A 14,359-nucleotide genomic window follows, 5' to 3' on the forward strand; every position below is an offset into this window, starting at 1 on the left:
CTTAATGCTGTATTGGAAATGTTTGGGCAAATTTGGCCTCCTAGGCATGTTTTCACTAGTTCTAAGTACATTTAACCAGAAATCATATTGATGACTAAATAAACCTCAGTTTGGATATTTGAGACCAAAACTAATTTCCACTTTTTGCTTCTACTTGATACTAATGTCAAAAGTCTGGGGAACAAGCATTTGAGAACTATTTGCTGGCTGCGGGCTGACTTAGGACTCTCTGTATGTTTCTGGATATGCCCTCTCACCAGAGGAGAAATAAATTTCTTTATAGACCTTTAGAAAATCATAAATAGAATTATATGGGCTAAGAGAACAAATGTGTTATTGCTACTCATAGAAAAGGTTTAAAGGGTTTCTGAAACAAAGAAAGGTCTTGGGGATTGCAGACACATATTTATGAGAGTAAATCACACATAAAATCATAGGTTTGAAAGGGATGATATATACAATCTGGTCCAACATCCTTAATGTTACAAATGAGGAAATTACAAATTACTAAGGCATCCAACCAAACTGGTGTCATTTTAAATGACATGTTTGTACAACCTCAACATCTCTCAGGAACTTTGCTTTGCTATTTTGTCTGGTGGTGTCAGTCCTGCCTCCTGTTCTCATTCCCCTCAGTACCACTGACCTCGTCACCTTCATGAAGCCTCCTTTCCCACTTCAGAAGGCACCATACCCTTGTGGTCAAAATTACCGGCTCTGAATGAGATGCAAGTCCAGCTCCATTCTTTACCAGAAGTATAAATATAGGCCAGACACTTAACTTTTCTGTGCCTGCATTTTCTCATCTGTAAAATAGGAACAAGAATTGTAACTATCTCATCTTGTTGAGCATTAAATGAGGTCATTCCCTATAAAGCCCTTGCAATAATGCTTGGCACATAGGAAGCACCCATTAATGATGATGCTGTCATCATCAACGTGTCTAACTTCTGCTCCCCTTGGTATCAGCAGGTCATCTCTTCTTTAGTTTAGCAAAAGAAGAAAGGTCGTCAAATATGAATTCACTCAGATCCTCCTCCCCACTGCCCATGAGCTTCTGAGCCCAGAAACCTATCCACATGCTGCCAGCCACTGTTTCCTCCCTCACTCTGTTGGGAACCGGAAATACTTCATACTTCAATCCTTCCATCAGAGTCAGGATGCCATCTGTCTTCTCAGGAGCAGTGTTTCCTCATTTAAATGACCTCTCAGTTAAACCTCCAGACTTACCCTCTCTCCCTGCCCTCTCGGCCTCTTTAACCTTAGAACACAATCAAAAGCAAGCAAACAAACACAAAAACTTGCTCTTGAGCTTCCATCTGTCTCTTACTCACTCCCCATCTCTTTGCTCCTTCTTGTTGACCTTCCAGCTAAGTTTCCAGAAGATGAGTTTATGCTTTAGCATCTTTGCATCACCCCTCACCACACAGCAGTCTGATTTCTGTTTCCAGCGCTACATCAGGTCCTTCTTTTTAGTCCACCCAGAACATCTCTCACCGCTCTACCCACCACCATTTCTGGCTCCTTCCATCCACCTCTTCTCCTGAGGCTGTTCTCTTCCCCTGGACAAGACACTTACATGTCTGTCTACTTTTCTACAGGGCTTCAATCTCTGTGGGTCCAGCAACTGCCAATGGTTTCTCTATCCCCAGCATCCAGCACAGTTCCTTGCACACAGTAATCAATGAAAATTCACATCACATGAACACATGAATGACCTTCTCAGAGACACACATTCAATCTCATTAAATGAAACAAACATTCACTGTGCTCCAGTCACATGACAGCAGAGCGGCGGCTAGGGAGATTAATAATACACAGCCCCTACCCTCCAGGAGCTGTTTATCATCCAGTGAGAGAGGAAGAGAAACACAGGATTGATGAACAGACCCAAGATATTGATGGGGTAGGAACAGAGAGAGAACAGGAAAGAGGAGGAAAGAAAGAAGTGGAGGTAAGATAGATTAGCATCAAATAGGCCAGGGTACACACCAGGATGCCAATAAACATAAAATATGTGTATGCTTTTTAAAAAAATCATTTAATCAAATTTAAAAAGAAGCAATATGCCTAAGTCTAGTTGAATAAATCATGATTTCACTCCAAGCAAACAAACTCTGCTCAGTTCTCTCACACACCTGGTTTTTCATACAGAGGATACATTGAGACCCAGGAACACTGACTATACACCACATGTAGGAATCTGTCCATCCACTGACAAGGTGAACAGTCAAACTAAATCTCCAAAGGCAGCCTTTGTAAACTTGTGCTTGGGAAGGTAACTGTCAGACTTAATCTCCCATGTATATGGAGAAGGAAAAAATATACAAGACAGACAGTTGTGTGTGACAGTTATCAATTTATTCATTTTAAACTCATAATGTAAATAAAAGGAGCTATTCTTCTGGTTGGAGTGACTTATCCTGATCATCAAGGGGAAACTGGGTTGCTACATAGTGGGAGAAAGCTGAACTCTGTCTGGAACCCAAGGGATTCTGTGGGGCACCTCTTGGAACTCACATCCCCAGTAGTAAAGGTTAATGGAAAGGGTGAACGACCAAAAAAGGGCAGGACAACTGAGAATTCAGAAGTGGAGGTTTGAGTCATACCTCCAGGCAAAGAACCCTAAGCAACTGAGGTCTGGGCTGAGAAGGGAGATGTCTGAAATGGGGAAGAAAGAGTCCACACACACAAGTACAGCCTGTGAGTCATTACAGAAAAGAGTTCTCTTTGCTTGCTACATCTACAGGTTTATTTGTAGAAGCTATTTTTTCTTCTCTTTCTTTGCATTTTATCTTATATAAAATAAAAGTTGTGGAAAGGTAACTTTACTATCTAGGTAACAAAATAGTTGGCTTCCTTGGTAGCTCAGGAATAAAGAACTTGCCTGCCAGTGTAGGAGACGTGGGTTTGATCCCTGGGTTGGGAAGATCCCCTGGAGATGAAAATGGCAATCCATTCTAGTATCCTTGCCTGGGAAATCCCATGGACTTGGAGCCTGGCAGGCTACGTCCATGGAGTTTCAAAAGAGTCAGACATAGCAACTAAACAACAGCAACAACAAAATACTCAGTGAAACTTCCTCTGAATTTCAGGAAAATTTAACATAACCAGCAAAGGATACTATGACTGCTGGTACTTGCAACTCCTTATTTTGAGAAAAGAGCGAAGAACATCCTAACTTGTAAGATGGCAGGCTGCGTTTTATTAGATGGAAAGGCTGAGTTGTTTTGTTTATCTGCAAAAATTCAAATGTGTACAGAGAGGTGTACAGGATACCTAAGGAACCAAAGGCGTGGACTGGATGTACTTTATTGCCTCTCAGTGCTAAAGCTATCCTCCATTTTTATCTACAAAATGGACACGGGCCATGTAAATCCTCTTCCTTGCCAGCTGGCTGACTGAAAAAGCACTTTCCCAGGGTGCTGAGAGACACTGCAAGAGGAAGGCGTTTCCCATTGTGTTTCTAGCGTGCCAGCTCAGCTGACTCCTGAAGTGCCTGCTCCTCCAGCACGGGCAACTTCTTCAACATTCAGCTCCTACAGTGCGCTGTGACAAGCAGCACCTGTTAGCTAGCAACATCCCGGGCACCTCCCCTGGGCTACCCGTAACAGGGTGCTTCTGATAAGACATGTCTCCAGAACAGCTTTCTCAAGCATCCTATAGAACACATTTCTAGCAAGTTCCAGATAGCAGAATTCCAGCAGGTCCCATGAGGAGTAAACCATAGCAGCCTCTCTGCCTTTCAGTAAGCTGTGGCTGTGTCCTCATAAGGTCTGTACCACACCCCTACTGGGGCTTCCTCTTTGCATGTTCTATCTCAGCCCTGGGAGTATGGGTGTTCCTTATATTTGCCATTCTTGTATTCCTTTCAGAGTTATCTACTTTCTACTAGCCAATGCCCACAACACCTTCCTGTTACAGCTAATAATTCTTTTTTTTTTTTTTCTAATAATTCTTTTTAATAAACCTTCCCTGCTCAAGTTACAATATTTTCCAGGAGCAACAAGCGCCTCCAGTATCCAGATTTGGTTTCTAAATACGATTATTTAGTGGCTCATTCTATGATTGAAGAAGGAAAAACACAAAGTTAGACTGGAGAATCCTACAGTAGCAGAAAGTAAGGAAGTGCTCAAAAGACAGAACAAAACCTAAGAGCCAAACAAAAGGACCAGGGCAGGTCAAAAGGACACAGAAGCCACCTAAAACAATTCCCAATTGCCAGATCTAGAACAATTTAAGCAACAAAATAATATATGGATTTCTCATGTAAACATATATAAGCCCACACTGATATAAATGACTGACTAAATGGGAGAGAATAAATAAATCTCCTTTACAGATGAATTCCAAATAACATATATAGATAATCTCCCCTCCCCAAACCATGGAGCTTAATCCCTACCTTTCACCCTTGAGGGTAGACTAGACTTAGTGACTTATTTCTGGAGAATAGAAATGGGAAAGAGAAAAATCATAACTTTATGTGGAGAAATCTGGCAAACACTACACACCACTCAATGATGAAGGCTAACTGAGGGATGACATCGTCGGTGGTGTCATGTGAATTTCATCATACCCCTGATAGAATGTCATGAGGTGGGCACTTCTACTTCGTGGTGTTCTTTTAAAAACTTGTACCCCTAGTCTAGTCATGAGGAAAACACAAACTGAGAGACGTTCTGCAGGATAGCTGGCTAGTTGGTGTCAAAGTTATGAAAAACAAAGGCTGAGTAATTGTCACAGGCCAGAGGGGATTGGGGAGACATGACAATGCAGTGTAGTGACCAGGATTGGATCTTGGAAAAGAAAGAGGACTTTCATAAAAAAATAATAGTAATGAAATTCAAACAGAGTCTAGAGTTTAACAGCAATATACTAGTAGTGAACTAACTAGTAGTGTATTCAGGTCAATTATTTTGGGCAATTAGTTTTGCCACGCTAATGCTAACTTAAGGGAAAACTAGGTGTGGGTGTATGGAAACTCTCTACCATCTTGGAACTTTACTAAAATTGTTCCAAAATGAAAGGTTTAGTCGAAAAAATAATTGCAATTTCTGTCTCCTGATTGGACCCTACCTAATACAAGGAATTGATCTAATTAAAAAAGAAATCATTTTCTCAATCTAATATATAGTATCAACATATGCATAATGATAACCAAAGAGGAGGGGACAGAGAGATAAAAATCCTTGGGACCTAGGTCATTTTAACTCTGCTACTTAATAGGTTACTAGAGTATGCATTTGCTTCAAGAATTATGTGGCTGAGAGTATTAAATCACACACCTCATAATGAAGCATTTTCGGGTAACAACTACAGACAAAACCCAGGTAACAAAATTCAGTGCTCTGACTCAGAACAGAATTTAGGTGCTTAAAAAAGGTGTCAGAAATGTTTTCTCAGACCATCTTTAAAGACTTCTGATATCTGTCCATGTTTATTGATGCTTCTGTTCATGATAATACCAAGACATGAGATGTGGAGAATAAACTAAAAGTCACCTCAGTATCTTCACCCAGAATTGAAAGAACATGTGTTTCTCTAGAAGAATTCTAGAGGCTTCATCAAAAAGTTGGTCAATTCCAAAATAAAGCAACAGTTAATTTTCTAGAAGGCCCAAGTCAGTTCTAGAGAGTCTAAAACCCACGCTGGCTTTTCTTTCGTTTATACACACTTCAGTCTGATCTCTTAGCAAGAGGTAAGCTGCAGCTCTTAGGGGACAAAGTATGACTATGACTAAAATTCCACAACATTCCCCCTGAAATTAGTAATAACAAATCTCACTTCTCAGATGAAGAATACAGCCACTCTTCTCTTTCTCAATGGTTTATACAATAATGTTATTTTTCTTCTAAATGTGTAGGCGCAACTGATCTTTAAGCTGGAAAAGTCAGTGAAAGCAACACTGCATTTGAGGTCAGTTGGCCAAAAAAATGGACATGAGCCAGATCCCACATCCTAAACATTCTGCCTCAACAGTGTGAACAAAATGCCCACTCTCCTCCTGATCTCCAGCAGAAGCCAAACAAAACCCTGCAAGACAGTTACCCATTGGAATGGGAACCCTGTCAGGGACAGAGAGGCATGCATACACTCTCCCAAAGACACAATGAAAAGGCTCTTTCACATGGAATGTTCTGTGCACAGACAGCACAAGGACCTCCCCTGGAGATCGATGCTGTTTTAGAGACAGCCAAGAAATCACAAGTCTAAAACAAAGCAGTTCTGACTAGATAAAGAATAACCTCCCCAATTCCAAAGGGAAGCAAGTAAAAATTCCTAAAACCAGCTTACCTATTATACATAGCCTGACGTTCTTTTTGACTGGTTTCAGGAAATTCTTTGGTAGCAACGAGGACAAATCTGTGTTGTCATGAGAGCTTGGTAATTTGAAAACTGTTATTCCCTTTCTCTAAATGTTAACATTTCATGCATTACAATTTAGTTGCACTTGAGCTCTTTCTCACATTTTTCAAGGCAAAATGAAGTATAAAGGAACAGGAAGAGTACACAATTACATGCGCAGCAAGGAGTTAGCCAGAAAACTTAAGTTTTAACTGTGAAATTTAGAAAAGCAACTGTATTACATGACATTCCATCATTTAATCCTCATAATCATGAATACAGGATTTTAAGTGCAATTTGTTAACGTCCAAAACACCATCATCTTAGAATTATAATTCTAATATAATGGAGACAAATTATATATTATGAATGAGTACCTAAATAGTCATGAATTTTCATTTACTACCAGTTCACTCCAGTTATCTGAGAAAGTACTTATTATTTGTACCTCAGAATTCAGAGATAAATAAACAAGTTAAGCATCGAAAATATCAACTTTGCTTCTGCTTTAAAACCAACAAGTAGTAAGTTTTCATCACCAAGAAAATATATTAGATACATGAACAAGTAAAAACAGATGTCAGAATACAATAGCTGTTACCACAACTGCCTTACTGAATGAAGGAATCTGAATTCTGGATCCTACTCTGGAATATGTATTCATATTCATAGAAGTATCAGAATCAGATTACTGAGATCTCCTGCTTTCCAAGCACCTTTCTTTATACTCTATTCATAACAGTTCTATGTATAATACATGTAGAGATTTCAAAGAAACACTATTTGTGAGCTGGGCTGGAGATCCACACCACATTCTGCACTGGGCTGCAGAGGGGAACCCATGGAGACAAGGGGCTCATAGAGCAAAAACATCCGGAGACAGACAACAGCAGGTGGACACTTACCACTGGAGCAGTTGGTCCCGCCCCAGCCAGGCTCACACTGACAGGTGTTTGGAGCAATGCAGCGACCATGGACACATTTATCAGCACAGTGGGCTGTCAGAGAGAAAAATCAATCAAATAAGGAAAGTTGGCACAAGAAAAAAAACCCCAACAACACAGCTGTTTCACATATCAGTCTCAAGTGTCGCTTAAAAACAACATGCATGCTTGATAATTTTCTTCATTCCGTTCCTCAGCCCTCTTGCAGTCCTCTGTGTAACCAAACAATTCCCCTTCTTATTTTGAAACCTCCAAACAAATGCCTTCATTTCTACTATTTAACTCTACTTCATGCTAAGTTAGGAAAGAAGTTTCAAGGAAAACTGCCTGATCTACTTTTTTTTTTTTTTTCATTTATTTTTATAAGTTGGAGGCTAATTACTTTACAATATTGTAGTGGTTTTTGTCATACATTGACATGAATCAGCCATGGATTTACATGTATTCCCCATCCCGATCCCCCCTCCAACCTCCCTCTCTACCCAAAAACATTATCAGTGACTACCAAATATATCCTCTTTGTTTCAGCAGAAGCATATGTGGATGCACAAACATACACAAGGCAAGATCTCAGGATTCCAAGGCAACAGAGGAGACCAAAAGGTATTCCCTTTATATAATGATACCTTTACTAGAAACAACAGTCAAATTTCTTTGTGCATGTGTTATTCATAACTATGACACAGCAGAACTAGATATCCTTTGTCTGTTGAGGAGAATAGCTGAAAAATGTCATCCAGGTCTTTAGGAAATAGTAAATCTCAGTTCCCATTTCATTACTGCATATCACTGCTGTGACCCAACGTGTGAAGATAAGGGATATCATTGCAAACATGAGCAGATGGGTAGTCTGATGATTTCCAAAACAAAGCTCAATGGATAGACAGAAAGGGACATCAGAAAGATGAGGTGTGGGATGTCAGTATTACCCTCACCCTTAGTGTCACTCACATGGTTAAACCTTCTTTAAAGTATCTGGATATATGAGTAATTGTGAAAACAATTCAGAAGAGTTTGGATTTAAGAGCTTCCAAAATTTTACTTAAGGATGGGATAAGCTGTCCTACACTTGAGAGATAAGTTTTATTAACTCATTTCTTATTATAAAAATAAAATGGAGCTACTGCCCGATCATAAAATACCAACAAGCAAAATAAACCTGTCTCTTAAGGAAAAAAAGATAATCATAATATTTTTCAATTTATATTTCCTCAATAAAATGGGAAAAAAATCTTTCTATGTCGTTAAATATCTTCAGTGTGATTTATATACTGTTGTAAGTCTATATTGTGTATATATTCATTATATATTATATTATTATCAGATATACACACACACACACATATATATATATATATACTGCTGAGCCAAAAGTGATGATCACTTTTGGCTCAGCAGTATATGCACATGCGTGTGCTCGCGCATGTGTGTGTGTGTGTGTATCTTATAATAATATAATATATAATTTCCCCTAATTGTGCAGGGGATGGTCTGGATCTTGAATCACACTGTTACATGGTAGCATGTACACCTAGGACACTCGCATCTTACAGAGGATGCTGGCACCCTTTGTAAAGATGCAAATTTGACAGTCCTTGGTCCAACTTGGCTAGTGTACTGATGACATCTATGTTGGCAACATATTGTTAGTGATCAGTCTTCAGACATCCAATTTTCAATTTCTCTTCCTTCAAGATAGTAAATCTACTTAAAATTCTGTTTCCACAATTTGAGAAGTTTTAAAAATTAGATACTATTTCTCTTTAATATAAAACCAGAGTTTTCTGTTACTGTTCATTTAAAAGAAAACACAAACATAGGCAAAACACTCTCCGACATAAATCACAGCAGGATCCTCTATGACCCACCTCCCAGAATATTGGAACTAAAAACAAAAATAAACAAATGGGACCTAATGAAACTTAAAAGCTTTTGCACAACAAAGGAAACTATAAGTAAGGTGAAAAGACAGCCCTCAGATTGGGAGAAAATAATAGCAAATGAAGCAACAAAGGATTAATCTCAAAAATATACAAGCAACTCCTGAAGCTCAATTCCAGAAAAATAAATGACCCAATCAAAAAATGGGCCAAAGAACTAAACAGACATTTCTCCAAAGAAGACATACAGATGGCTAACAAACACATGAAAAGATGCTCAACATCACTCATTATCAGAGAAATGCAAATCAAAACCACAATGAGGTACCATTACACGCCAGTCAGGATGGCTGCTATCCAAAAGTCTACAAGCAATAAATGCTGGAGAGGGTGTGGAGAAAAGGGAACCCTCTTACACTGTTGGTGGGAATGCAAACTAGTACAGCCACTATGGAGAACAGTGTGGAGATTTCTTAAAAAACTGGAAATAGAACTGCCTATGACCCAGCAATCCCACTTCTGGGCATACACACTGAGGAAACCAGATCTGAAAGAGACACGTGCACCCCAATGTTCATCGCAGCACTGTTTATAATAGCCAGGACATGGAAGCAACCTAGATGCCCATCAGCAGACGAATGGATAAGGAAGCTGTGGTACATATACACCATGGAATATTACTCAGCCATTAAAAAGAATTCATTTGAATCAGTTCTAATGAGATGGATGAAACTGGAGCCCATTATACAGAGTGAAGTAAGCCAGAAAGATAAAGACCATTACAGCATACTAACACATATATATGGAATTTAGAAAGATGGTACTGATAACCCTATATGCAAAACAGAAAAAGAGACACAGATGTACAGAACAGAGTTTTGGACTCTGTGGGAGAAGGCGAGGGTGGGATGTTTCGAGAGAACAGCATGTATATTATCTATAGGGAAACAGATCACCAGCCCAGGTGGGATGCATGAGACAAGTGCTCCGGCCTGGTGCACTGGGAAGACCCAGAGGAATCGGGTGGAGAGGGAGGTGGGAGGGGGGATTGGGATGGGGAATACATGTAACTCCATGGCTGATTCATGTCAATGTATGACAAAACCCACTGCAATGTTGTGAAGTAATTAGCCTCCAACTAATAAAAATAAAATAAATAAATAAAAGAAAACACAGAAATTGTATATAGTGGTTGATGAAAGGAAGTACCATTCATATTCTCAAATTTCAATTATTATGTCTATTTAAAATACTCTTGTTCTCACCCATTAATTTTATACTAAGCAAATGTTATAAATGTTAACTTATGAAGTAAATTTATATTAATAAAACACAACTTCGTCTTTATATCTTAGGCATCTACATATAATTTCATTTGATCAAAAAAATCAGTTCCACCATTTGAAACTTGGAAAATCTCTGGGTACTCAGGTCACTGGATTGAATGACAGTAACCTGGGGTTTTATATGTACAAACAGCATGGGGCCAGGAGAGGAGGGGTTTGGAGGGTGTTCCACAGGCAAGTCTCAATTTGCTCCTCTCCCTTTTTCCTCTCTCATTTTTTCATTCCTTATCTTCCTTTATGCCTTCTTTTACTGCACATCTTTCTCTCCTCCAAACTATGTCTTTGATATGCACAGCCACGATACAGACTGCAAACTTAACTGTGGTTTTAGATGTAGTTTAGCTCTTCGCCCCTGGGTGACACCAAAAGATTTTGCACTGCACCCACCTGAATCAACCAGAAAGAAAGGAAGGACTAAGCAAACCAGTCTAGAACCTTTTCTCTAATATATTACTAAAATGGGTAAAAAAACGCATGGTAAGTTAAACCTGGGTCCCAAAAGGTCAGGAATCAGAATTGTTTATGCTTGGGTACCAGTTGATTGTTCTTTGTTACTCTTGTTTTGTTGATTCCAAAAAAGGATACTGAGTGAATTTCTACATGGAAACATCAAAGAAGATCTGCTTCAAAATGCTTTGAGATTGCTGAATACTCATGCAAATGCTCTCATGCTTGATTCCTGATGATACAAACTTTGTATTTTATGAAATGAACACCAAGAAGACCAGTCAATTGTAATAGATGAAAAAACTCCTCTGATGGTAATTTTAAAATCTAGTTGTTGTTATTGTTTTTTTATGAAAACCTTGAAATAACATTTGGCTAAAGTCTAAAGCAAAACATAAGTAGATAGCAGAAAACAAATTAGACTGCAAGTTAATTAGGAATTGGAAGGCGCAATCTGCTTTCCTAACGATTTTTTTTTTCCCTTCATTAAAGCTAGAGTCAAAGGAATCACCTCAAGGCATTGAAGCCTAAGGTCAAATAATGATCTAAATAATGAAATACATTGTTGGTACAGATCCTCAAAGGAAAGAACACAAAATTCTACTGCTGGGTGGTGCAGAATCCACATGGCACTAGACTGCCATATAAGCATTATCTCTGTTCCATGCCCTGTCCCACAGTTCGGGACTCCCCACACCCAGCAACAGTTCTCATCAAGAACCCACAGACCAGTGAGAGCAAAGAGAGAATGCAAGAAATGAGAGCAAGCTAGAAAACTTCGTTCTCTGATGCACCAATTCTCCAAGTTGCAGGAAAACGACCATAGCATCTGTGGTGACAAACACAGACTCTCCCTCTAGGAAACTGGTTGAGCTAGATCCCTACCCTAGTTTCATCTTTCCTTTCAGCCTCAAATGCCACCTACTCTGGGTGCTGAGTTTTCATGACTAACAGACTCCATGTGAGAAACCATGGTGAGTTAAAGACATGAATTTGTTACATAGAAAATTCTAAAATCAGCTGGAAAAGAAGACAGGGAACAGTGGTTTCTTGTAGCAAATGCTCAAATTTCAAGAAGCACAAAAGAACCGTCCTAAGTATGGCTTTCTCATCCATGGGAAAATGTCATTTTATTCCCTAGTCTATCATTATTTTTAAAATATTTATTTACTTATTTTGCCTGTGCTGGGTCTTCACTGCTGACTTTTCTCTAGTTGCAAAGAGCGAGGAATACTCTCTAGTTGCTCTATGTGGGCTTCTCATTGAGGTGGCTTCTCCTATTGCAGAGCATGGGCTCTCGGGCACTCGGGCTTCAGTAGTTGGGACATGCGGGCTCAGTAGTTGCAGCGCCCGGGCTCTGGAGCACAGCCTCAATAGTTGTGGAACAGGGGCTTAGTTTCTCTGTAGTATGTGGAATCTACCCAGATCAGGGATCAAACCTGAGACCCTTGCATTGGCAGGCAAATTCTTGACCACTGAGCCACCAAGGAAGCCCCTATTCTCATTTTTATAAGTGCAATTAATTCCAGGAAAATGCTAACAAAGACAATCTACCCAATATGATTCTTTTTTACATCTCTCTTGAAGAAAATGGTGAAGAATCACATTCTGAGTTTTTGGTAATCTTTTAGACACTGATGTAAGCTGAATATGTGGAGCCATTTGGTATTCCACTGCGGACACATCAAGTTGCAAGGGGCAGGCAAGGCATCCTCTCTCTCAAGAACTGGGGGGCAAGACACAGTGATGAGAAAAACATGCTCTATCTTTGAAGTCAAAGCTGTGGACAGCCTGTCTGCCTGATGGACAGGTGAGGACTGACCTGATGACCCTGGAATCTTCTCTAATTAGGATCCTGTTTCAGCCTTAGTTCCTAAATCCATTTAAATCCCATTACCAGTTACTCATTCCTTTCACTTGTAAATACTTGCCTTTAATACTGGGAGCCACTAACTACACTCAATAGTTTTCTCTTCTGCCATAAACATTTCCCTTTGGATTTATACCTAGGGTATGGCAGAAAGGTGAAAGTAAGAGCGAAAAGACTAGAGATTCCTTTAAACCAATTACACCTATAAACACAGTACCTACTGTGTCTTAAAGGATATATTATAATCAATGCATTTAAGTTCATTTGAAAAATGCTTCCATGATCCACCTCTTGAAAATAATTGTCCACTAGAAACACATCAGATGGTCAATACTGAAATCAGTTTGATTATATTCTTTGCAGCGGAAGATGGAGAAGCTCTATACAGTCAGCAAAAACAAGACTGGGAGCTGACTGTGGCTCAGATCATGGACTCCTTAGTGCCAAATTCAGACTTAAATTGAAGAAAGTAAGGGAAAAAAATCACTAGACCATTCAGGTACGACCTAAATCAAATCCCTTATGATTATACAATGGAAGTGACAGATTCAAGGGATTAGATCTGATAGACAGAGTGCCTGAAGAACTATGGACAGAGGTTTGTGGCATTGTACAGGAGGCAGTGATCAAGACCATCCCCAAGAAAAAGAAATGCAAAAAGGCAAAATGGTTGTCTGAGGAGGCCTTAGAAATAGCTGAGAAAAGAGAAGCTAAAGGCAAAGGAGAAAAGGAAAAATATACCCATTTGAATGCAGAGTTCCAAAGAATAGCAAAGAGAGATAAGAAAGCCTTGCTCGGTGATCAACGCAAATAGAGGAAAACAATAGAATGGGAAAAACTAGAGATCTCTTCAAGAAAATCAGAGATACCAAGGGAACATTTCATGCAAAGATGGGCTCAATAAAGGACAGAAATGGTATAGACTTAACAGAAGCAGAAAATACTAAGAGGTGGCAAGAGTACACAGAAGAACTATACAAAAAAGATCTTCATGACCCAGATACCACAATGGTGTGATCACTCACCTAGAGCCAGACATCCTGGAATGTGAAGTCAAGTAGGCCTTAGGAAGTATCACTATGAACAAAGCTAGTGGAGGTGATAGAATTCCAGTTGAGCTATTTCAAATCCTAAAAGGTGATGCTGTGAAAGTGCTGCACTCAATATGCCAGCAAATCTGGAAAACTCAGCAGTGGCCACAGGACTGGAAAAGGTCAATTTTCATTCCAATCCCAAAGGAAGGCAATGCCAAAGAATGTTCAAACTACCACACAATTGCACTCATCTCACATGCTATCAAAGTAATTCTCAAAATTCTCCAAGCCAGGCATTAACAGTATGTGAATCATGAACTTCCAGATGTTCAAGCTGGTTTTAGAAAAAGCAGAGAAACCAGAGATCAAATTGCCAACATCCACTGGGTCATCGAAAAAGCAAGAGAGATCCAGAAAAACACTTACTTCTGATTTACAGACTACACCAAAGCCATTGACTGTGTGGATCACAACAATCTGTGGAAAATTC

At 39.4% G+C, this 14,359-nt stretch overlaps 1 protein-coding gene across 3 annotated transcripts in view; it reads right to left on the reverse strand.

Moving 5' to 3' along the window:
- The window catches only part of MEGF10 (multiple EGF like domains 10), a 171,875-nt gene that overhangs the window by 78,857 nt on the left and 78,659 nt on the right, over positions 1 to 14,359 (reverse strand). For all 3 annotated transcript variants that reach the window (XM_043912206.1, XM_043912205.1, XM_043912204.1), the window contains exon 5: positions 7,254 to 7,346. In XM_043912206.1, coding sequence (XP_043768141.1) covers positions 7,254 to 7,346 — 93 coding nt within the window. The remainder of the gene's footprint in view (positions 1 to 7,253; positions 7,347 to 14,359) is intronic.

This window comes from Cervus elaphus, chromosome 9, assembly GCF_910594005.1.
Source record: "Cervus elaphus chromosome 9, mCerEla1.1, whole genome shotgun sequence".
Classification (NCBI taxonomy): Eukaryota; Metazoa; Chordata; class Mammalia; order Artiodactyla; family Cervidae; genus Cervus; species Cervus elaphus.